This window comes from Geotrypetes seraphini, chromosome 7 (genome assembly GCF_902459505.1).
Source record: "Geotrypetes seraphini chromosome 7, aGeoSer1.1, whole genome shotgun sequence".
Lineage (NCBI taxonomy): Eukaryota > Metazoa > Chordata > Amphibia > Gymnophiona > Dermophiidae > Geotrypetes > Geotrypetes seraphini.
Genome location: NC_047090.1, coordinates 107,370,663 through 107,393,359, shown reverse-complemented (window position 1 = coordinate 107,393,359; position 22,697 = coordinate 107,370,663). Strand labels below are relative to the sequence as shown.

Sequence of the window (22,697 nt, the reverse complement as noted above, 5' to 3'; positions counted from 1 at the left end):
GTAAAGGGTATTGTGGATAATGTCCATAAAACAATAGGAAAAACAATTGTAGGGAAAGATACAAGGTAATTGGATGAGTATCCTGGAAAGTACTGTATGAACATTTATGGTACAGCGGGAGGTGTGCTTCAGTAAAAAAAAACCCAAAAAAACCCACCTGGTTGATCCTGCTTAGAGGATAGAGCAGTGAACCAATCATAGCATTCTCCTCAGCTTCATTGGTTAATATGAAGAATGAAAATGACAACCTTTCAAGCTCGCGTCGGGCGTGAAGGCACTTGAACATGCATGGTGCGGGCAGTCTTACAGCTTGCAAAAGCTTAAAGTGATACTTCACTTTTCACTGTCCGTACTGGGGCACCATGGATGACATCACCCACATGTGAGACTATGCTGCCTTCTTGTCCTAGGACAGGAGTGTCAAACTCAATCACATAAGAGGCCGAAATCTAAAACATAGGCTAAGTCACGGGCCAAATTTTTTATTAAGATACTTAGAGGTCCTTTTATTAAGGTGCACTAAATGCTCAGCTTAGTCTTAGTAGAAGTATAGGGTTACAACCTCTACAACCCCACGCCGGCTCTGTGATGTAAACAAAATAAATAAAAAAGACTTTTTTTCTCTCTTTTAGGTCCTAGTTCACTCTTGCTGTCTAACACCAGCTCTGTCAGGATGCACATTTCAAATCTGACATATTGTAATCACAAAACAGAAAATAAAATTATTTTTCTACCTTTTGTTGTCTGGTCATTATTCAAATCATATTGGTCCCAGGCTCTGGTTGTCTTCTGATAACTTGCTTGCCAGGGTCTCCAGCCCATGTCTTTTTCTTCTTTCTCCATACTGTCCTCCCCTTCTGCTTCCCTTCCCTCCCCCTGGCATCTTTCCTTTTTTTTGTCTCCATCCCCGCAGCTGTAGCAATGGGCCCCACCATCGCAAGATCCACCATCTCTCCTTTTCTCAACTACCCTTTCATCCAGCATCTCTCCCTCCTTCCCCACCACCCCAGAGTCCACCATCTCTCCCTTTCTCTTCCCAACTATCCTCCTATCCAGTATCTCTATCTTCCCCCCTCTACATTGTCCCTTGAGTCCAACTTCTCTCCCTTTCTGTTCCTTCCCTCCCTAAATTTCATTGTCCACCATCTCTCCCCCTCTCCTCTGTTTTTAGACCCTTTCTTTCCCCCCCCTCAGTCCGGCATATGTACGTCTCTTTGGAACCCCCTTCCCTCCCTCCACTTATACAACAGTTCCCCCCCCCATGTACTTCTATACCAGGGCACCCCATATACTTCTACACCAGGGCTCCCCCTGAAGGCCTGCAAGTTCCCCCCCTTCTTTGTAGCATCCTCCGGCTTACCACCGGCCTTCTGGTCTCACCTTCAGCTAATTAGGGCAGCTTGCAGAGGATCGTCGGTGCTATAGTGATCCTACCAGGCTGCTGTTGGCCTCCACAACACGTTCCCTTTGCCACGGTCCCATCCCTCCTCTGACATCAGGGGCGGGATCGCGGCAGAGGGCACGTGCTGAGGAGACTAAGGCAGACAGCCAAACGACAATCCTCTGCAGGCTGCTTTAAAGGTGAGACCGGGAAGCCGGAATGGAGAGAGGGAAGAAACAGAAGGCCAATTGTCGGGTCAAATTTAATTACCCTGTGGCCCAAATTTGACACCCCTGTCCTAGGATAAGAAGAGAGCTGCACCACAGCAGATCCACTTTTCAGATGCTAATGCAATTACAACCATATCAGCAAAAGGGCTGCAGGTTTAAACAACAGAAGCACTGAAGTCTGACTCTGTTCTCTTCACAGATGGTTTAAGTAGAGCCTTTTGTCCTGTTCACTGCAATGATTACTCGGGCATCACACACCACACACAGCTGCTCTATGAGTCTTCTGGTAAAACCTGAGGGGGGGGAGGAGAAAAGGGGAAATACAGGAATTTCTCTACTCTTAACCTTTCTGCTTAAGAATTAAATCAAACAGTAATGTTAACCGCCAACAAAGGCTTCAAAGGAGTTCAGAAACTACTTCCATAGAAAACTGGAATTCAAGTCTTCCCAGCCCCTAAGGGCTGATGGGCATCCAAGAATCAGCTTCGAGAAGCATAAACAGGCTGAAACAGTTGGCAGGAACAGGAAGGACTGGGCGGAAGTCTAAAATGTCTCATCTATCTACTGGAAGAGAGCTTACCAGGGTAAGTACATAATCTCTTTTTATAGTGCAATAGGTGAGATACTCTAGACCAGGGTTCTCAAAGTCCCTCCTTGAGGGCCGCAATCCAGTCGGGTTTTCAGGATTTCCCCAATGAATATGCATGAGATTTATGTGCATGCACTGCTTTCAATGCATATTCATTGAGGAAATCCTGAAAACCAGACTGGATTGCGGCCCTCAAGGAGGGACTTTGAGATCCCTGCTCTAGACAGATGGGATATACAAAAGCAGTCCCAAAAAAGCTAGGGCGGGCTTGCTGCATCGACCCTTAAAACCAAGGACCCAAAAGCAGAGTCCTGTCTTGCTGCCACATCCACTCTAAAATCTGGAAAATGTGTGAAGAAGACCATGTTGCCGTCCTGCATAATTCCTCAAGGGAGACAGATCTAGCCTCAGCCCATGAAGAAGCCACACTTCTGGTAGAATGCGCCTTGACGGAAACAGGGGACCCTTTCTCAGAAAGAATGTAGGCTGACAAAATGACAGATCCAACTAGAAATCATGGCCTTGGAAGCAGGAGCGTCCCGCTTTACTGAATGGGTCAGCACAAGCAAATGATCAGAGAGACAAAACTCGTTAGTGACCTCCAGATAACGCAGAAGAACTCTGCATACATCCAGTTTCTTCAACAGGCAATCTTGTGTCCTGGAACCAGTAGACTGAAAGGCAGACAAACGCACCTCCTGATTAACATGGAAAGCTGAAACCACCTTTGGCAGGAAGGAAGGAACCATCTGAAGGGAAACCCCAGTCTTCGAAATATGGAGGAACAGTTCTCTTCAAGATAGAGCCTGTAGTTCCGACACTCGAAGTGCCAACGTAATGGCAACCAGAAAAATGGTCTTGAATGTCACGTCCAAGAGGGAAGCATCTCAAAGGGGCTTAAATGCAACCATGAAAAGGCACCAGGTTAAGGTCGCAAGAAGAGAAAGGTTGCTTAACTGGTGGTTGGACACAAAGAGCCCCCTTCAGAAATCTAGCGACATCAGGATAAGACACCAATGAGGACCGATGCTCCCAGGATCTAAAGCAAGAGAGCCTGGCCACCTGAACCTTAAGAGATGCCACAATGAGGCCTTTATCCAGGCCAGCCTGAAAAAAATGCGAGGATCTGTGAGATCAGAGCTGAAGGGTCCACCTGGTCCGGGGCGCACCAATGTTGGAAGGCTTTCCACGCCTTAATGTAACCAGAAACTGTGGACGACTTCTTAGACTTGAAAAGAGTATCAATAAACATAGCAGAATATCCTTTGTGCTCTAAGGCTGCGTGCTCAAGAGCCATGCCGTAAGAGCAAAGTGATCCAAATCCTGCATGGATATTAAACCTGTGTGAGATCTGGATGGGAGCTCAGTCGAATGCTGCAACCCCTGCGCAGACACATCAGATCTGTGTACCATGGTCTGCGAGATCAATCTGAAGCCATAAGAATGACGCAGGCCAGATGGACCGCAGTCCGCCAAATATCCTGGCCAATCATCGACCAAGGAGGAAAGACATACAGGAGACGCTCCTAAGGCCACGACTGCACCAGAGCGTCGAGCCCCTCACTTCTGGGCTTGGATCTTTGACTGAAGAAACAATCCAATTTCTTGTTTCTAGCCATGGCCATGACATCAAAGAAGGCTGACCCCAGCACCGCGCTATGGCGCGAAACCTTGATTGCTTTGTCCAGGCAACCTGTAGGAGAGTCCACGAACCAATCTGTTGGAATCCGGGCAAATTCCAGTTTGTAGCCCGACCAAATAATGTCCAAGACCCACTGGTCAGATGTAATGTGCATCCAGGTGGGAAGAAATACTAAGAGCCGGCCCCATATTTGAAGAGAGGCATCTCTTGGCCTGGCATCATTGTGCCTTTCTGTCAGATGGCGCAGAATGGGAGGCAGACAGCTGGGAACACCTGTAGCCTGCATACCATCGCTAAGAGCCCTGTGAAAATCTCTGCAAAGTGGCACTTGTATACGTTCAGGATCGCCGTAAGGCATGAAAATTAGAAAGATAATTAGAACCACTGGAGGGTCTGGGTCTGCTCTCAAGCAGAGTCTTAGGGCAAGGGTCCACCATAGAATCCATGAGGTCGTCCAGATCTTTGCCAAACAATAACTGCCCCTTAAAAGGCAGTCTAGCCAAAGTAGCCTTGGAAGTGGACTCACCAGCCCACTGTCTGATCCAGAGCATTCTACGGATAGAGATGGAGTACGCCGACACCTTGCCAAAACTCACACAAGGTCATGAATGCAATGCATCAGCCAAATAATCTGTCCCAGCCAAAAGAATTTGAGGAGGGGGGATGTGACAGGCACATGTGACAGGCACATGTGACAAAAGATGTCACCAAATCAGCTTTGATGCCCTAAGCAGCTGTGTCAAAGAGTTTCCTGAGGACCACATCCAAATGGCATATCCTTTAGCACCATACCACCTTCACTAGGGAGAGAAGTATGTTTAATCACCTGTGCCATCAAAGACTCCACCTTGAGCTCACCCAAAAGCTGCTGACACTCCTGTGCCAGGGGATACAAGCATGACATAGCTCTAGCAATTTTAAGTGCACCCTCTGGAGAGTCAAACTGCACCGAGACCAGAACGCTCGTATCAGGGTGCCAGGGAAAGGTAGCAGACTATGAGCGCACACCACAAAGCCAGGCTGAAGAAGTGAACGGAGCTGGTTGAATGACTAAGTTCAACTCCTGTATAGACTCAGAAATAAGGTCCGGCAGAGCCACAAACTTAAAGAAGCGTAGGACAGTGGGATCATCCCCAGCATCTAAAGACCTCAGAGGGATTTACAGATCCAGCACACAGCCCCTGATCTTCTGCTCCAGGAAGTGCTGTACCTGCAAACAAGGTATCAGCAAGCGAAACATCTGCATCAGGGTCCCCCAGAGCCAAAGCAGCAGCAGGATGGGGCGAGGATGTGCCCAAAGACACAACGCCTGTCAGCTACAGACTGAAGTCGGTGAATTTTCAAGCAGGCAGCACTTCAAAATCGTTCCAAGCAATAAAATACTTGATAAGGGGATGAAATTACATTGAATTAAAAATAATAAAATGGAGAGAACAGAACACATCTGCAGTCATGCGTGCAGAAGGAAAGAACTATAGAGGGAACAAAATAGCCCCGTGAAGTACTATAAAAATAGAGTGAAAAATCTGGAGTGGATTTCTTCTGCAGCATGCAGCTAAAGGGAAATAACTTTACTGTCTAGAATGTCTCACCTATTGCACTGGAAAATATTTTTCCTCATCTAATCTTCGGTTCACCAGTTAGGGAATAAAAAGCAGGCAGTCCATTTACTGAATGTTGTGAGGCTCTATGTCATGGATATTGTGGTTAAAGGGGAAATAAAACTTTTAGGAGTCTGATTGCGGGGTTGACAATGGAATCTCATGTTAATAACCTGGTTAATAAAGTATGGTTCAAACTGAATCTATTACCTAGATTAGACTATTTCCTTGAAAGATGTTACTTACAAATCTATTAGCTAGGCATTTATACTTACATCATTCGATTATTGTAATATCTATCTGCTGGGGCTCCCAGTACACAAAAGAAACAATTGCAGACGTTACAAAATGTTGCTGCTAAATTGATTTTGGGAGGAAGCAAATCTGATCATGCCACCCCGCTTTTACGTAAGTTGCATTGGTTGCCAATAGCAGCAAGGATTGAATTTAAGTGTTTGCCTTATTTTCAAGATTCTATATGGGCTTTGCTCAGAGTACGTGAAGGATCTGGTTTTGCTCTACCAACCCTGCTTTTGGCAGTGGCACTACATTCTTGCTCCAGCTGTAGATTAGCTACTACAAAAAGGAAAACTTCATATGGCAAAGCTACAGAATACTGAACAGCCTACAGTGTTCTCCCTAGGGCCTTTTAGCCGGGCGGTCCGCCCAGCTAATTTAGATGAGTGCCCGGCTATCATCCGCTCGTGAATTCTGCTGCTGCCCGCTGCTCAACATTAAAAAACAAAACAAAACAAATAAAAACCGCTTGGAGATTTCACGCCTTAGCCTGTAGCGAACTTATGCTCCAGGGCTCTAACGTGTGCGTGCCAGCTACCCTTCTCTTCCCTCCGAAACCGGACGTTATGTCCGGGGAGGGGGGGGGAAAAGAAGGGAAGCCGGCACGCACACGTTAGAGCCCCAGAGCATGCGTTCGCTACGGGCTAAGGCGACACTAGCCTGCAATTTGTATTTGGTGTGTGTATGCGATGGGCGGCTCCCGTTCCCGATCAGGAAGACGGGCCTGGGGAGGTAAAAAATTGCTTTGGGGAAACGCAGCGCCGGCATGCTTTCTGCCTTCCTGCTGCCGCTGTTATTTTTTATTCTCTATACCTTGGACTAGCAGCAGCACCGCTCTCTCCTAATAAAGAAAGTACTCCCCCCCACTGAAAAAAAACAGGCGATTTTCAAACCCTCCCTGTAACACTAGCCTGCAATTTATATTTTGTGGGTGTATGCGCTGGGCGGCTCCCATTCCCGATCAGGAAGATGAGCCTGGGGAGGTAGAAAATTGCTTTGGGGAAACTTGTTTCAAGGTAAAAGAATGTGAAAACATCACTTATCAACTCGAGGCTACTTCCGTAAAGGAAATTAAATGTTTCTAGTGGATTTGGATCGCTTCTCCTTGGCACTTTTACTTTGGCATGCGCCTCCCCCCTCCCTCCCATGATATAGTTCTTCTTCATGTCTTGAGAGGCCAAACGTTTTTCACCCGCCCTGGCTTTCTTGCGTTTACCTGCTTGTGAAGTAAATCTTAAAAGTAGTGCCCCTTGCTTTCCCAGGCAGGGGAAAAAGTTAAAAACCAATGATGAGGAACTGTTTGTATGTTCATTTTCAGTCCCTTAGTACAGAGGTTCCCAACACGTGATATGTAGCGCCAGCAAGCTTCCCGCCTTCTTGCTGCCACTGTTATTTTCTATTCTCTATACCCTGGACTAGTAGCAGCACCGCTCTCTTCTTATTGTAATTTGCCTGACAGCTGCAGTAGTGTTATCGAATCGATTCCCTTCTGCAGCCTCGGGGATTTTGCTAGGCCGCTCCACCTCCAATGATGTAACTTCCTTCTTCCTCGAAGGCCCAGAGGCTGCTGGAGGGAATTTACTCGCTAAAGCTAGGCAGCAGTCAGGCAAGTTACAATAGAGCCTGTTAATCGGGAGGGGGGAGTGGTGCCAATGGACCTGAGAGATAAGAGGGAGGGGTGCTGATAGAAGGAGGCAAAAAGAGGAGAGGAGGGAGTGGTGCTGCTAGACCTGGGAGGTGAATGGGTAAGGGAAGGGAGAGGAGCCCTGCTAGTAAGAGAGGAGAGGTGCTGCTGGCCCTGGGGGTGGAAAGGAGAGGTGCTGCAGCTAGTCAGTGGGGGAAACGGAAGTAGAGGGGAGGGAGAGGTGCTATTGGAGCTGAGTAGTGGAGGGAGGTGAGAGGGAGAGGTGCTGCTGGATTGGGAACAGAAGAGAGTGCTGCTGGACTTAAAATGGAAGAGGGAAAGCTGCAGCAGGACTGAGGGGAGAGCAGTGGAGGAGAGTGGATAGGGGAAGGGGGAAGAGCAGTAGAGGAGGAGAGTGAGAGGGATGGGGGAAGAGAAATGCTGCTGCTGCACCCAACTGAGGAGAGAGAGGGAAGGAAGGAGAAGAAAGACCAGGAAGGGAGAGGAGAGAAAAGAGAGATGCCAAAACCATGGGAAGGAGGGAAAGGAAAGGCGATACTAGACCATGGAGGGAGAGATGTCAGGGCATGGGGGAGGAGGGAGATGCCAGACCAGGGGAAAGGAAGGAGGGCGGTTGAGAAGAGATGCCAGATAATGAAGGGGGAGAGGAGAGAGATGCTAGGGCAAGGAGGAGGGAAGGGAAACTAAGGAGACAAATGTCAGACCAGAGGGAAAGGAAGGAGAGGAGGTGCCAGAGCAGAGAGGGAGAGATAGGAGAGGAGAGAGATGCCAAGAGCATGGGGGGGAGGGAAGGGAAGGAGATAGAGATTCCAGACCATGGTGTGGAGTGGGCAGGAAGGAAGGAAAGTAGAAGAGAGAGATTCCAGAGCATAGGGGAGGGAGTGGAGACAGAAAAATGGAGAGGGGATGAAGCTGAAATGAATCATGTATAAAGGAGAGAAAGGGCACAGGATATACAGTTTATTGAAGGGACATAAAAAGAGGGAAGCTGCTGTATGGAAGAGAGAGAGGGCGGACACTAGATGGAAAGGGCAGAGCGAGGGTGGACAGTAGATGGAAGGGGTAGAGAGAGCAGAGGCTGGGTGGAAGGGGCAAAGATAGAGGGCAGATGTTGCATCAAAGGGAGAGAGGACAAACACTGTATAGAAAGTAAAGAGCGAAGAGAAGATGATTAAAGCAGAAACTAGAAAAGGTAGAAAGAGATATTTTTTTGTTGCTTTACATAGAATCAAGTAGTATTGTAACTGTATTGATAAAACTTTATAAATAGGAAATGGAAATAAGGCTATTTCTTTTGGACTAAACCCCTTCCTCAGGTCAGGACAGGATATCATAACAGCTGCATATTGTACTGTCTTGAAGAAAGATTTGGCCTCTGAAAGCTAACTGAAAAATGGATTAGTCCAATAAAATTGTATTTTCTTATTTCTTGTTATTTGTTTTATTTCTATTTGGTTTTTAAAGTGGTGATTGTTATGTATCAGTTTTTTTCAAATTTACCTCTACTGTCTTTATATTTTGTACAGTATTAGGGGACATGTGTCACTGTTTCTGTGGTGTTGCATTAATTTAACTTTTGTCTACATATTTCTATTTTTAATTTGGGATTATTCCATATTGGGTGAGGGTGTTTCTCTGTTCTGTGTGTATGAAAAGGACATGGTTTTCTGTTAGCACTGACTACAAAATCAATTGACTGTGCAGGATCTGACTTGTTTAGTTTTACAATTCGTGTGTTGGTGCTCTAGTGCAGTGTTCTTCAACTGCCAGTCTGTGGAATGGTGCCGGTCCGCAGAAATTTTCTGCCAGTCCGCAGGGCCGGCACCTCCATCGGGCCCAAGACAGTGTTTTGCAGTGATTAACGCAGCGTCTTCGGGCCGGCTCCCTGGGTGCTGCAGTGCACAAAGCCGTGGGAAAAGGTTCCTACCCACATCCTACACCTCAACCGGAAGCCTTCTCTCTTGTCATATACTAGGTACACCACTGGATTTAATGACCCTATTCTAACCACCAAATTTCCCTGTCCCACCCCACCCGGCTACTTTTTCATATCACCCGGCTGGAAAAAAATTCTGGGGAGAACACTGGCCTACCATGTGAAATAAGAGATTTTTCAAATTAGTCTTTTAGGAAAACTCTAAAAACATGGCTATTTCTGAAATACTAATGGATTAGGGTATTATGGGGATCCTGGGGTGGAGAGCTGCTGTTTGTTTAGTATGAGTTTTTTGTTTTATCTTATACAGTATCTGTATATGTTTATTGTCTGTTATAACCCACTTTGAATTTAGTATTTAAGCAGGATATAAATACTGACATTAAATTATCACATGTTTAGTGACATGAAATTATCACATGACTCAGAAATGCACTATCTTTATTTGAAGAAAAAAAACCCTGCCATTTACTTACCTATGGTAAGTCCCTCTGACAAGAATGTGATAAAGAGCAATAGTTGAAGAAATAGTCCATGGCACATGGATGTGAGCTGCAAGGAAGCAGGGCTGCTCTTTGGCACTACCATTCCATGGTACATCTTTGTGTCCCCCCAAAAAATACATAAAAGGGAAAAAAATCCTAAGATTGTTTTGAAGTTCAGCCTAGAAAAGAAACAAAATGAGAACTTAGTGAGACAGAGAACAACCTATCGAGAAAAAACAAACTTCAATATACTTAACGTAATTATTGGTGATATAAAAAAAGCCTTGAACATTCATGTTACTACATCTTAGATAGACAGTGTCACGCAGAGGACAAAGGCTTGACTTCTGAGTAGGGGTGCCAGACCAGTGAATCCCATGAAGTGCTGTTACTATCTACAAATGCAAGTTCAAAGACACTTTCTGACAAGTATTTCTACTGTACTTAACCCAAGGATGAACTTGTGATCAGATAAGTTTCATTCCCCTGTCTTCTTAAATTTGTATTTTAGCTATTGTAGGCTGATTAGGCAGTATAAGAAATTTTAATTAAACTTGAAACTTCTTAAGAAAGAGCACAAACTTGCAGCAGAAAGAACCAGGTGACACGTGTGTCAGTAGAAAACCAAGTGTTACTAACACTGCTGGGTCAGTAACTGTCAGGATGCATCTGGACAAGGACCTGACCACAGAAAACCAACAAAGAACAGTAAACAACCTTCCAGATATGAGCACAGGAACAAGTAGGCAATAAGGAAAAGGGCAGTATAGAGGCAATGTTGCAAACATTTGTCCCTAAATTTGTATTTAGGGAGACCCTTGATACAGCGCCATTTGGTGCGAAACATGTCGGGTTAGACTCCCAGACGTTGGCTGATAAGAGCTAAGTATTTACACCACTCTTTATATTAAGAAAAACATTTTTAAGTATTCAAGTATATATGAAGGATTTTTCACAATTCTATAAAAATAAAAAATATATGAGCAGCCGATGATGAAGTGCCACATAAATCTCCACGCAGTCACAAGATAGCACAGCGGTGGAGTGGTGGGGCTGAGGCATACTCATGAAAAATTGAAAGCATTGTTATTGAAACTGTTATGCACTAGTCCAGTTTTTTGATATTTTCATTCATCTTCACATTTTGGGACTGGTACAAGCATTTACTACTTTAGCCATATTTGAGGAAGCATATTAGATAACATAGTAACATAGTAGATGACGGCAGATAAAGACCCGAATGGTCCATCCAGTCTGCCCAACCTGATTCAATTTAAATTTTTTAATTATTTTCTTCTTAGCTATTTCTGGGCAAGAATCCAAAGCTTTACCCTGTACTGTGCTTGGGTTCCAACTGCCGAAATCTCTGTTAAGACTTACTCTAGCCCATCTACACCCTCCCAGCCATTGAAGCCCTCCCCAGCCCATCCTCCACCAAACGGCCATATACAGACACAGACCGTGCAAATCTGCCCAGTACTGGCCTTAGTTCAATATTTAATCTTATTTTCTGATTCTAGATCCTTTGTATTCATCCCACGCTTCTTTGAACTCAGTCACAGTTTTACTCTCCACCACCTCTCTCGGGAGCGCATTCCAGGCATCCACTACCCTCTCCGTAAAGTAGAATTTCCTAACATTGCCTTTGAATCTACCACCCCTCAACTTCAAATTATGTCCTCTGGTTTTACCATTTTCCTTTCTCTGAAAAAGATTTTGTTCTACGTTAATACCCTTCAAGTATTTGAACGTCTGAATCATATCTCCCCTGTCTCTCCTTTCCTCTAGGGTATACATATTCAGAGCTTCCAGTCTCTCCTCATACGTCTTCTGGCGCAAGCCTCCTATCATTTTCGTCGCCCTCCTCTGGACCGCCTCAAGTCTTCTTATGTCCTTCGCCAGATACGGTCTCCAAAATTGAACACAATACTCCAAGTGGGGCCTTACCAATAACCTGTACAGGGGCATCAACACCTTCTTCCTTCTACTGACTACGCCTCTCTTTATACAGCCCAGCAACCTTCTGGCAGCAGCCACTGCCTTGTCACACTGTTTTTTCACCTTTAGATCTTCGGACACTATCACCCCAAGGTCCCTCTCCCCGTCCGTGCATATCAGCTTCTCTCCTCCCAGCATATACGGTTCCTTCCTATTATTAATCCCCAAATGCATTACTCTGCATTTCTTTGCATTGAATTTTAGTTGCCAGGCATTAGACCATTCCTCTAACTTTTGCAGATCCTTTTTCATATTTTCCACTCCCTCTTCGGTGTCTACTCTGTTACAAATCTTGGTATCATCTGCAAAAAGGAACACTTTTCCTTCTAACCCTTCAGCAATGTCACTCACAAACATATTGAACAGGATTGGCCCCAGCACTGATCCCTGAGGGACTCCACTACTCACCTTTCCTTCCTTCGAGCGACTTCCATTAACCACCACCCTCTGGCATCTGTCCGACAGCCAGTTTCTGACCCAGTTCACCACTTTGGGTCCTAACTTCAGCCCTTCAAGTTTGTTCAACAGCCTCCTATGAGGAACTGTATCAAAGGCTTTGCTGAAATCCAAGTAATTTACATCTAGCATATGTCCTCGATCCAGCTCTCTGGTCACCCAATCAAAAAATTCAATCAGGTTCGTTTGGCACGATTTACCTTGTAAAGCCATGTTGCCTCGGATTCTGTAACCCATTAGATTCAAGGAAGTACATGATCCTTTCTTTCAGCAAAACTTCCATTATTTTTCCAACAACTGAAGTGAGGCTCACCGGCCTGTAGTTTCCTGCTTCATCCCTGTGACCACTTTTATGAATAGGGACCACATCCGCTCTCCTCCAATCCCCAGGAATCACTCCCGTCTCCAGAGATTTGTTGAACAAGTCTTTAATAGGACTCGCCAGAACCTCTCTGACTCCCTTAGTATCCTGGGATGGATCCTGTCTGGTCCCATCGCTTTGTCCACCTTCAGTTTTTCAAGTTGCTCATAAACACCCTCCTCCGTGAACGGCGCAGAATCTACTTCATTTTCTCGTGTAACTTTGCTAGACAATCTCGGTCCTTCTCCAGGATTTTCTTCTGTGAACACAGAACAGAAGTATTTGTTTAGCACATTCGCTTTCTCCTCATTACTTTCCACATATTGGTTCCCAGCATCTTTTAGCCTAGCAATTCCATTTTTCATCTTCCTCCTTTCACTAATATATCTGAAAAAATTTTTGTCTCCCTTTTTTACATTTTTAGCCATTTGTTCTTCCGCCTGTGCTTTCGCCAGATGTATCTCTCTCTTGGCTTCTTTCAGTTTCACCCTGTAGATAATAAACATGAACAACACTACAAACATACTTGTAACATGATAACATTGGGAAAAAATGGAAGAACTACAATTTTTAAGAAAGAATACAAATAAGAAAAATACAATAGGGAAGGGAAATAAATAAAATAATGCAGAAGTGTGTATGTACTTACATAAAAAAATCAGTTGAAGGCGAGTTTAAAAAGTAAGCATTTTAGGCTACTTTTAAATTTCTGCAAGTTTTCTTCAGCTCTGAGGTATAGGGGAAGAGAATTCTTTTCTAGGTCAACACAATAAGTAAAATAACTCCATGAGACCATTAAGAAATGGTTGTAGGAGGAAAACACACAAGGCCATGAACCAAGAATTTTTTTTTTTTTTAGTAATGACCTCTAGGTCAGTTAAAATAATACCGAAGGTGGATCAGGATTACAGACTTTCAATGCCACTATGGAGGGGTTCCGAGTCTTCTCTTAAGGAATAGAGATAATCAAATAATAGGAATGTGTCTTACAAAGACATATCTGTACTACGTTAGCAAGAACCTAGACTATCAGAAAGAGAGATAAAAAGGAGGTGACCTAGGAGTAGTCTAAAGGTCATAACATGTAAACCATGTTAGATGAGATCACAGCATACTGCAGAGAAGTGTAACAGGTAGAACAGTAACGTACTGAATAAAGATCGATATTAAACCCAAGGGCCTGTGACAAAGGTACAGCTTGATTTCAGTACTGAAACAATAGCTAATGGTACTATGCTATAAAAACTTGCATACACTAATTGCACCCAAGCATATCCATTTTCTCTGTCTAGAGATTAAAAATGAAACTGAAAGATATGAATGTGACCTGTGTGGAATGCAGAGCAGGAACATAGTAACATAACAGATGACAGCAGATAAAGACCCATCCAGTCTGCCCAACCTGATTCAATTTAAATTTTTTTAACTTTTTTCTTAGCTATTTCTGGGCAAGAATCCAAAGCTCTACCCGGTACTGTGCTTGGGTTACAACTGCCAAAATCTCTGTTAAAACCTACTCCAGCCCATCTACACACCCTCCCAGCCACTGAAGCCCTCCCCAGCCCATCCCCCACCAAACGGCCATACACAGACACAGACCGTGCAAGTCTGCCCAGTAACAGGTCTAAAATTATAATTTTAATCTATTAGAATTTGGGTAGTGCGGCGGAGGATCCAGATCCAGATCCAAGATGGCCGCAACGAACTGACTGTGGGGAGACGCTCTTGGTAAACTTCTCCTAAAGTCTTACCTTACTTCAACAGCATGCCGAAGAGGAGAGGCAAAAGCGCTGGTGGAGCCTCGCAGCGCCCGGAAACCTCTCCTCAGGTTACAATAGACGATTTACTGAGGCGCCTGCAGCAGGAGAGAGAAATCTCGGGGAATCGCCTGTTGGAGGTCCCGGCAGTGAGTGAAGCCGTGGTGAACCTCCCTGGGCTAGATGCGACTCTGAGCCCCGACGCAATGACCCCACCTCCGCAGCCGCAGGGAGCTAGCTCACCAAGAGAAGACAGTAGACTCGTTCTCTCAGGAGGCTTCGTTGAGCCAGCCATCAGGAGTCACCAAATCTGCGGCAGGAACAGCCCTGGAGCAATTAGAAGGACAAAGTGGAGCAGTGAAGAATCCGGAGATTGAGACAATTCAGCCAGTACATCCAGGCACTTTTTCCTTTCCCAAACCCAGCAATGTTACCTTGGATTCCTTATGGGATTTAGTCATCAGTTTGGGGCAGTCATTGTCTCCACAAATAAAGGAATTAGAAAAAAAAGAGGACTGGAACAAAAAGAAGAACTAAAAACTTTAAACAAGAGACTGATATATTGAAAAACAAGATGGAAAATATTGAAAAAGATTTCTTAGGAGTGAAGTAAACTCAGACTACCCTTATTAGGGATAATACTAACTTGAGAAGGAAAATTGAAAATTTGGAAAATAATTCTTGTTCTAGTAATCTTAGACTATTTCGAATCCCAGACTTTGTAGGAACCAGGTAGTCCGTTGGGTCGCTACAATAACTCCTTGAGATGTGGAATCTTTGATGAGCCAGTCATTTAGATAGGGAAATACCTGAAGACCATGATTCCTTAGAGCTGCTGCTACTACTACCAGGCAATTGGTGAACACTCTGGGAGACGAGGCCAGGCTGAAGGGTAGTACTCTGTATTGAAAATGCAGATTCCCCACCCAAAATCTGAGGTACTGACGGGAGGCCGGATGAATGGGAATATGAGTGTAGGCCTCCTTGAGATCCAGAGAGCATAACCAGTCGTTCTGCTCGAGAAGGGGATAAAGGGATGCCAGGGACAACATTTGAAACTTTTCTTTGACTAGAAATTTGGTGAGAACCCTGAGATCCAGAATGGGTCGCAGATCGCCCGTCTTCTTCGGAACAAGGAAGTAATGGGAGTAAAATCCCCTGTTCTGCTGCTGCAAGGGAACTGGTTCGATGGCATGGAGACGAAGCAGAGCTTGAGCTTCCTGAAGAAGAAGGGCGGTCTGGGATGGATTGGAAGGATACTCTCTTGGAGGAAGCTCTGGTAGAATCTGAGAGAAATGAAGAGAGTATCCTTCCCTGATGATGGAAAGTACCCAGAGGTCAGATGTAATTATCGTCCATCGGTGGTAAAAATGATGGAGATGACTTCCTATAGGGGGAAAATGAGACAGAGTCAGAACGGTGGAGGTTATGCTCTGTTGTAAACAGTCAAAAAGGCTGAGTAGCCTTAGGTGCAGCAGAAGGTTGAGGTTTCTGTTGTTTCTGAGGCTGCTGTTTCTTTAGAGGAGGGCGATTATAAGGAGCCGTCCTCGGAGTAAAACGCTGCTGATAGATAGGAGCAGGGCATGCAGGTTTTGCAGGAGCTGGCTTTGGCTTGGGTCTGACAATAGAAGCAAAGGATTTCTCATGGTCAGACAATTTCTTTGTGGCTGCCTCGATGGATTCATTGAAGAGGTCATTGCCGTCACAAGGGATATTAGCCAAGCGGTCTTGAAGATTAGGGTCCATGTCAATGGTACGAAGCCAAGCAAGACGACGCATAGCCACAGAACAAGCAGCAGCCAGGGCAGACAACTCGAAGGCATCATAAGATGACTGCAGGAGATGTAATCTAAGTTAGGATAAAGAAGCCAGGACTTCTTGAAATTCAAAATGCTTTTGAGTATCCAGATAAGTCAAAAACTTTGGCAATAGAGAAATAAGGAATTCAAAATAAGTAATGAATTGAAAATTATAATTAAGGACTTTAGAGGACATCATGGCATTTTGATAGATGCGACGTCCGAATTTGTCCATAGTTTTCCCTTCCCTTCCAGGAGGAACGGTGGCATAAACCTTGGAAGGATGGGATCTCTTCAAGGAGGACTCGACAAGCAGGGATTGATGAGATAACTGTGAGTTGTCAAACCCTTTGCGATGCACAATTTAATACCTAGAGTCCAATTTTCCTGGGACAGCTGGTATGGAAAAAGGTGTTTCCATGCATCGACCAAAAGTCTGATTCAAAAGCTTATGAAGTGGAAGCTTAAGAGACTGCCGGAGGTTGAGGAAGATGCATGACTTCTAGATACTCCGAGTATTTGGAGCTAGTATCTAATTGAAGATCTAAGTCCACAGCCATCTGACGAAGAAAAGATGAGAAAGATAGCTGATCTGCTAATGCTTTGCCTCGAGAAGGACTCGAGGACGTCGAGGCAGCCTGGGTCGAAGATGAAGCTTCGGCAGGAAAAAAGGCATCAAAGGAATATAGTGACTTGGACGAGGCAATCGAAACCGGGACATCCTTGGCGTCCGGCATTGGAGACCTCGAACGAGGAGTCGGTGGTCTAGTCGAGATTGGAGTACATCGAGGCTTAGTGGAAGAAGGTCTTTCTTTAGAAGAAGAACTATGCCTGGAAGGATGCCTCGAAGAAGGCCTCGATCGTCGATGAGAACTGTGCCTGGAAGCAGATCTCAAAGATCGAGGAGACTTCGCCTCGGAGATGGAAGCAGCCGATGGTATTAACGAATGTATGGGACTGGAGGCTGTAGATCGAAGCTCCAGAGGCTTAGTGGAGGAACCTCGATGCACTCCTTGTATAGAGTGTGAGGATTCCTTCCGAGGCACTTGCAAAGAATCTGCTCCTTGCTGTACGTGCACTGATGCCAGACCAGACACTCGCAGAGACTCTGCTCCCTGCAAAGAGTGTGTAAGGTCAGCCTGAGGCAGTGGAAGCGGCTCGACCTCGCAGAAGACTGCTGAATGACCAGGTTGGATGAGATGAAGAAGCTTCGGTCCTATATTAGTAAGGAACTGAATGAATTGCTTCTCCAACATGGTCTGGAAAGAAGCCGGCAAGGATGGATCCACGTCTGAAAACGGACCACCTGCCTTGGCTGGAGGTTCCTTCAAGGTAGTGTAAGTGTGCTTCGACTTGGAAGTCTTAGGCACTTTAATCACTACCACTGGAACCGACTGCTGAGCTATCTGACCTGAGGAAACAGGGGAAGATACAGCAGATGTCATCGAAGAAAGAGCCACTGCAAACGATGAAGGTCTGATGAGGCTTGAGGTGGAAGCAGTAGAAACCTCGATAGGAGTCGAGGCCGAGGTCGCCTTTGAAGTCGAGGGATCAGTAGAAGATTCCCTCTCGAAGAGCTTGTCCACCAAAATACAACAACGATTGAAAGCTCGAGGCTGAAGCGTAGCACAGCGCAGGCAAGACCTAGGATGATGTTTTGGCCCAAGGCATTTGAGGCAGTGAAGGTGTGGGTCCGTAAGAGAGATCGCGCACTGGCACTTGCTACACTTCTTGAAGCCCATGACAGGCCGGGACATAGAAGTGAAAATAGCCGCCGCAAGATCGAAGCTCTCGGGCTGCAGCTGAGCAGCCTGTCCCGGAAAACGGATGGAAGAGGAAAAATTTTTTTTAAACTGAAAATAAAATAAATAAAAGAAGAACAGCGATTCGTGAGGATTGAAGATTTAAGTTTGCTCTGCTGCTCCACGCATGCGTGCCTTCCTGCTCCACTAGGGGGTGCATCCCCTCGTGGTCTCCAGTTCACTTAATTAGCAAAGAAGCCAACCTCGGGGAGGTGGGCGGGTTGTGAGAATATATGCCTGCTGTCCCTGGATAACACCTGTTACGGTAAGTGGCCATCCCTCCTGGATAAGGAATCCAGACAATAATGAGAGGTGAAAGTATGAACCGAGGACCAAGTGGCAGCTTTGCAGATTTCCTCAATGGGAGTTGATCGAAGGAAAGCTATAGATGCCGCCATAGCTCTAACTTTGTGGCCCGTCACTCAACCTTGCAGAGGAAGACCAGCCTGAGTGTAGCAGAAAGAAATACAAGCAGCCATCCAGTTGGAGATTGTGCGTTTTGATATAGGACGTCCCAACTTGTTTGGATCAAAATGAGATGAAAAGTTGAGGAGATGTTCTGTGAAGTTGAGTGCGTTGGAGGTAGAAAGCCAAAGCACGTTTACAGTCCAAGGTATGAAGAGCAGCTTCTCCAGGATGAGAATGAGGCTTTGGAAAAAACACAGGTAGAACAATAGACTGATTGATGTGAAATTCTGAAACAACTTTAGGTAAGAATTTAGGATGAGTACGGAGGATCACTTTGTCATGGTGAAAAACTGTGAAGGGTGGATCTGCAACTAAAGCTTGTAGCTCACTGACTCTTCGAGCAGAAGTGAGAGCAATCAAAAACACAGCTTTCCAAGTGAGATACTTGAGGTGGGCTTTGTCAAGCGGTTCAAAAGGAGGTTTCATAAGTTGAGCTAAAACAACATTGAGATCCCAAACCACTGGAGGTGGTTTAAGCAGTGGATGGAGATTGAGAAGTCCTTTCATAAAGCGAGAAATGATAGGATGTGCAGAAAGGGGTTTTCCATCCAAAAGCTGATGAAAAGCAGCTATAGCACTAAGATGGACTCGAATAGATGTAGTTTGAAGTCCAGATTGTGATAAATGGAGTAAGTAGTCCAGAACGGATGTCAAGGAGGAAGATCTGGGTGGCAAGTGACATGTAGAACACCAAGCAGAGAATCTAGTCCACTTCTGGCCATAACATTGTCTAGTTGATGGTTTTCTGGAAGCAAGTAAGATATCTTGAACAGACGGAGAGAATTGAGAAAAGTCTGTTATGCAGAAAGGTACTAAGCTGTTAAATGTAGAGACTGCAGATTGGGATGAAGCAAGGATCCTTGACTCTGCGTGAGTAGAGAGGGAAATACTGGTAGAAGAAGAGGCTCCCTGGTGCTGAGTTGAAGTAGAAGGGAGAACCAAGGTTGTCTGGGCCACTGAGGAGCTATCAGAATCATGGTGGCATGTTCTGACTTCAGTTTGACTAGAGTCTTGAGAATCAGAGGAAACGGAGGAAAAGCATAAAGGAACTGATTCCTCCAGTTCAGTAGAAACGCATCCGCTTCAAGACGTTGAGGGGCATAGATGCGGGAGCAAAATTGAGGCAGTTTGAAGTTGAGAGGTGACGCAAACAGATCTATCTGTGGAGTTCCCCAACGGGCAAAGATTTGGCGAAGAGTAGGAGAATTGAGTGTCCATTCGTGAGGCTGTAGAAGACGACTCAATATGTCCGCCAAATAATTGTGTTGACCCTGAATATAAACAGCTCTGAGGAAGATGTTGTGAAGAATTGCCCAATGCCACAATTTCAGAGCTTCTTGACAGAGGGAGTGAGAGCCCGTCCCTCCCTGTTTGTTGACATAATACATGGCTACCTGGTTGTCGGTACGTACAAGAATCACCATGTCGTGAAGGAGATGTTGAAAAGCTTTGAGAGCATAGAATATCGCTCTGAGTTCCACTAGATTGATATGACACCGACGGTCTGCTTGAGTCCAGAGACCCTGAGTGCGAAGACCGTCCACATGAGCTCCCCATGCGTACACTGATGAGTCGGTTGCGAGGACTTTCTGATGAGGAAGAGGGTGGAACAGCAAGCCTCTGGAAAGATTTAAAGAGAGCATCCACCAACGGAGAGACTTCCGCAATGAAGGCGTTATGGAAATCAGTCGAGTTGGTGGATCCACTGATTGCTGCCATTGGGATGCCAGTGTCCATTGAGGAATACGAAGGTGAAGTCTGGCAAAAGGAATCACATGAACTGTAGAAGCCATGTGACCGAGCAGAACCATCATCTTTCGTGCTGGAACAGTTGAAAGTTGGAAGAGTTGTTGAGAAATCTGAAGCAGGGCGGCCTGACGTGGTTGTGGAAGGTATGCTCTCAGATTGATAGTGTCCAGAGTTGCTCCTATGAATTGGAGAGACTGAGAAGGAGTCAACTGAGATTTGGGAAAGTTGATGTGAAATCCCAAACTTTGTAGAAAAAGAATAGTCTGTTGGGTCGCTGCAATAACCCCTGAAAAAGAGGGAGCCTTGATGAGCCAGTCGTCTAGGTATGGAAATACTTGGAGACCCTGGTTGCGAAGAGCTGCAGCCACGACCATGAGACATTTTGTGAAAACCCTGGGAGAAGAAGCCAATCCGAAGGGGAGAACTCGGTACTGCAGATGAAGACTTCCTACTTGGAATCTGAGGTACTTGCGAAATGCTGGATGAATAGGGATATGAGTATACGCCTCTTTGAGATCGAGGGAACACATCCAATCCCCTTGGTCCATTAAGGAATATAAAGTTGGCAGTGTGAGCATTCAAAATTTCTCTTTGACTAGATATTTGTTGAGAGCTCTGAGATCCAGGATCGGTCGCAAATCCCCCGTCTTTTTGGGAACTAGAAAATAACGGGAGTAGAATCCCAAGTTCCTTTGGGAAAGAGGAACTTCCTCTACAGCTCGTAGGAGAAGCAGAGCTCGAGCTTCTTGGAGAAGAAGAGGAAGATGCGACTGATTGGAAGGACACTCTTTTGGATGGCGATCTGGAGGCACCTGAAGGAGCCGAAGAGAGTATCCCTCTCGTAGGATGGTAAGCACCCAGAGATCTGATGTAATGAGCTCCCACTGGTGATAAAATGTGGAAAGGCGACCCCCTATGGGGAGGGGAGAATTTGGAAATAGAGAAATTTGAATGCTCATGTCGAGATTGTCAAAAAGACTGAGCAGGCTTGGTGGCAGCAGGAGTCTGAGATTTTTGTTGTCGCTGTTGTTGAGGAGGACGACGAGGAGGAGGTCTTGAAAAAGCAGGAGTCGTTTTCTGAGGATAACGACGTGGAGTCTGTTTGAAACCTCTAGTTGGTGCAGGTTTAGGTTTTGGTCGAATGAGGGAAGCAAAAGAGCGTTCATGTTCTGAAAGACGCTTGGTAGCTGCCTCAATAGAGTCATCAAATAATTCATTTCCCTGACAAGATAGATTTGCCAATCTATCTTGAAGGTTGGGATCCATGTCCACAATACGTAACCATGCTAAATGACGCATGGCTACAGCAAAGGCCGATACTCGAGACGAGAGTTCAAATGCATCATATGAGGCTTGTAACATGAAGAGTCGTAATTGAGAAAGAGTCTTAAGGATGAGTTTAAACTCTAAAAGACAAGTGGTAGAGATATCCGGGTAAAAAGATGGTAAAATCTTCAGAAAATGGTTGAAGTAGGACGTAAAGATGTAGCTGTAATTAAGAACTCTATTTGCCATCATAGAGTTTTGGTATAAACGGCGACCAAACTTATCCATGGTACGACCTTCTCTACCTGGAGGAACTGAAGCATAGATTTTGGAAGGATGTGCTTTCTTTAAAGAGGATTCTACTACCAGGGATTGATGAGATAGTTGAGACTTTTCATAACCTTTACATGGAACTGTTCGATAACGGGATTCCAATTTAGATGGAATGGCAGTGATGGAATAAGGAATCTCCATATTACGAACAAAGGTTTGTTTCAGAACAGGAGTCATAGGTAATCTGAGGGACTCTTTCGGTGGATGAGGAAGCTCCATATCTGCTAAATATTCAGGAGTATATTTAGAATCTGAATGAAGATCCAGTTTGAGAGCTTGTCCCATATCAAAAATAAATTTGGCAAAAGAAATGGATTTGGAATCAGACGCTTCCTCAGGAGATACACTGCGAGATTTAGGAAGAGCTGAGTATGAGGGAGAAGCCTCTCTAGAATATGGTGAAAGTGGTTCTGAGTCTAGACGTAGAGTCACAGAAGAAGCTGCACTGTGAGGTGGAGTAAGAAAATGTTTTCTCTTCAGGCTCCTGGATGGAGAAGTACCAGGTGTACGTGGTACAGAATGAGTCGAGGTCTGTGGTGAACTGTCTCGACGGGGTGGCTTCGATGGTGGAGTCTTCGGTCGAGAAGGACTTCGAGTCGATGCGCGATGGTGTCGAGATCTGTGCTTCTGCTTCGAAGAATGAGGCAGAGAAGTCTCGGTATCCAATGCCGAAGACTCCCTCCGAAGCTTGGGAGCAATAGGTCTCGAATGCTTCAACCGGTGCTTCGGAGGAGGCGAGTCTGGAGAAGAATCAGACGAAGAAATTTTCTTCGGTGTCCTGGATCGGCCTCGAGATACTGGAAGCTCTGGTTGTGTGACAGGCTGATCAGTCCGAGGCAAGGTCGAGGACGGGACCAATTGAGCCACTAAGGAGGAAATCTGAGTGGTGAGTATAGATTTCA

General features: G+C 45.4%; 1 protein-coding gene across 6 annotated transcripts in view; it reads right to left on the bottom strand.

Moving 5' to 3' along the window:
* SUSD6 (sushi domain containing 6) overlaps positions 1 to 22,697 on the bottom strand; it is a 154,235-nt gene that overhangs the window by 90,950 nt on the left and 40,588 nt on the right. For all 6 annotated transcript variants that reach the window (XR_004540142.1, XR_004540143.1, XR_004540145.1 and 3 more), the window contains exon 2: positions 9,798 to 9,985. Coding sequence is in view for 1 of the 6 variants with exons in the window: in XM_033952361.1 (XP_033808252.1) it covers positions 9,798 to 9,921 (124 nt within the window). In the remaining 5 variants the exon portion in view is untranslated. The remainder of the gene's footprint in view (positions 1 to 9,797; positions 9,986 to 22,697) is intronic.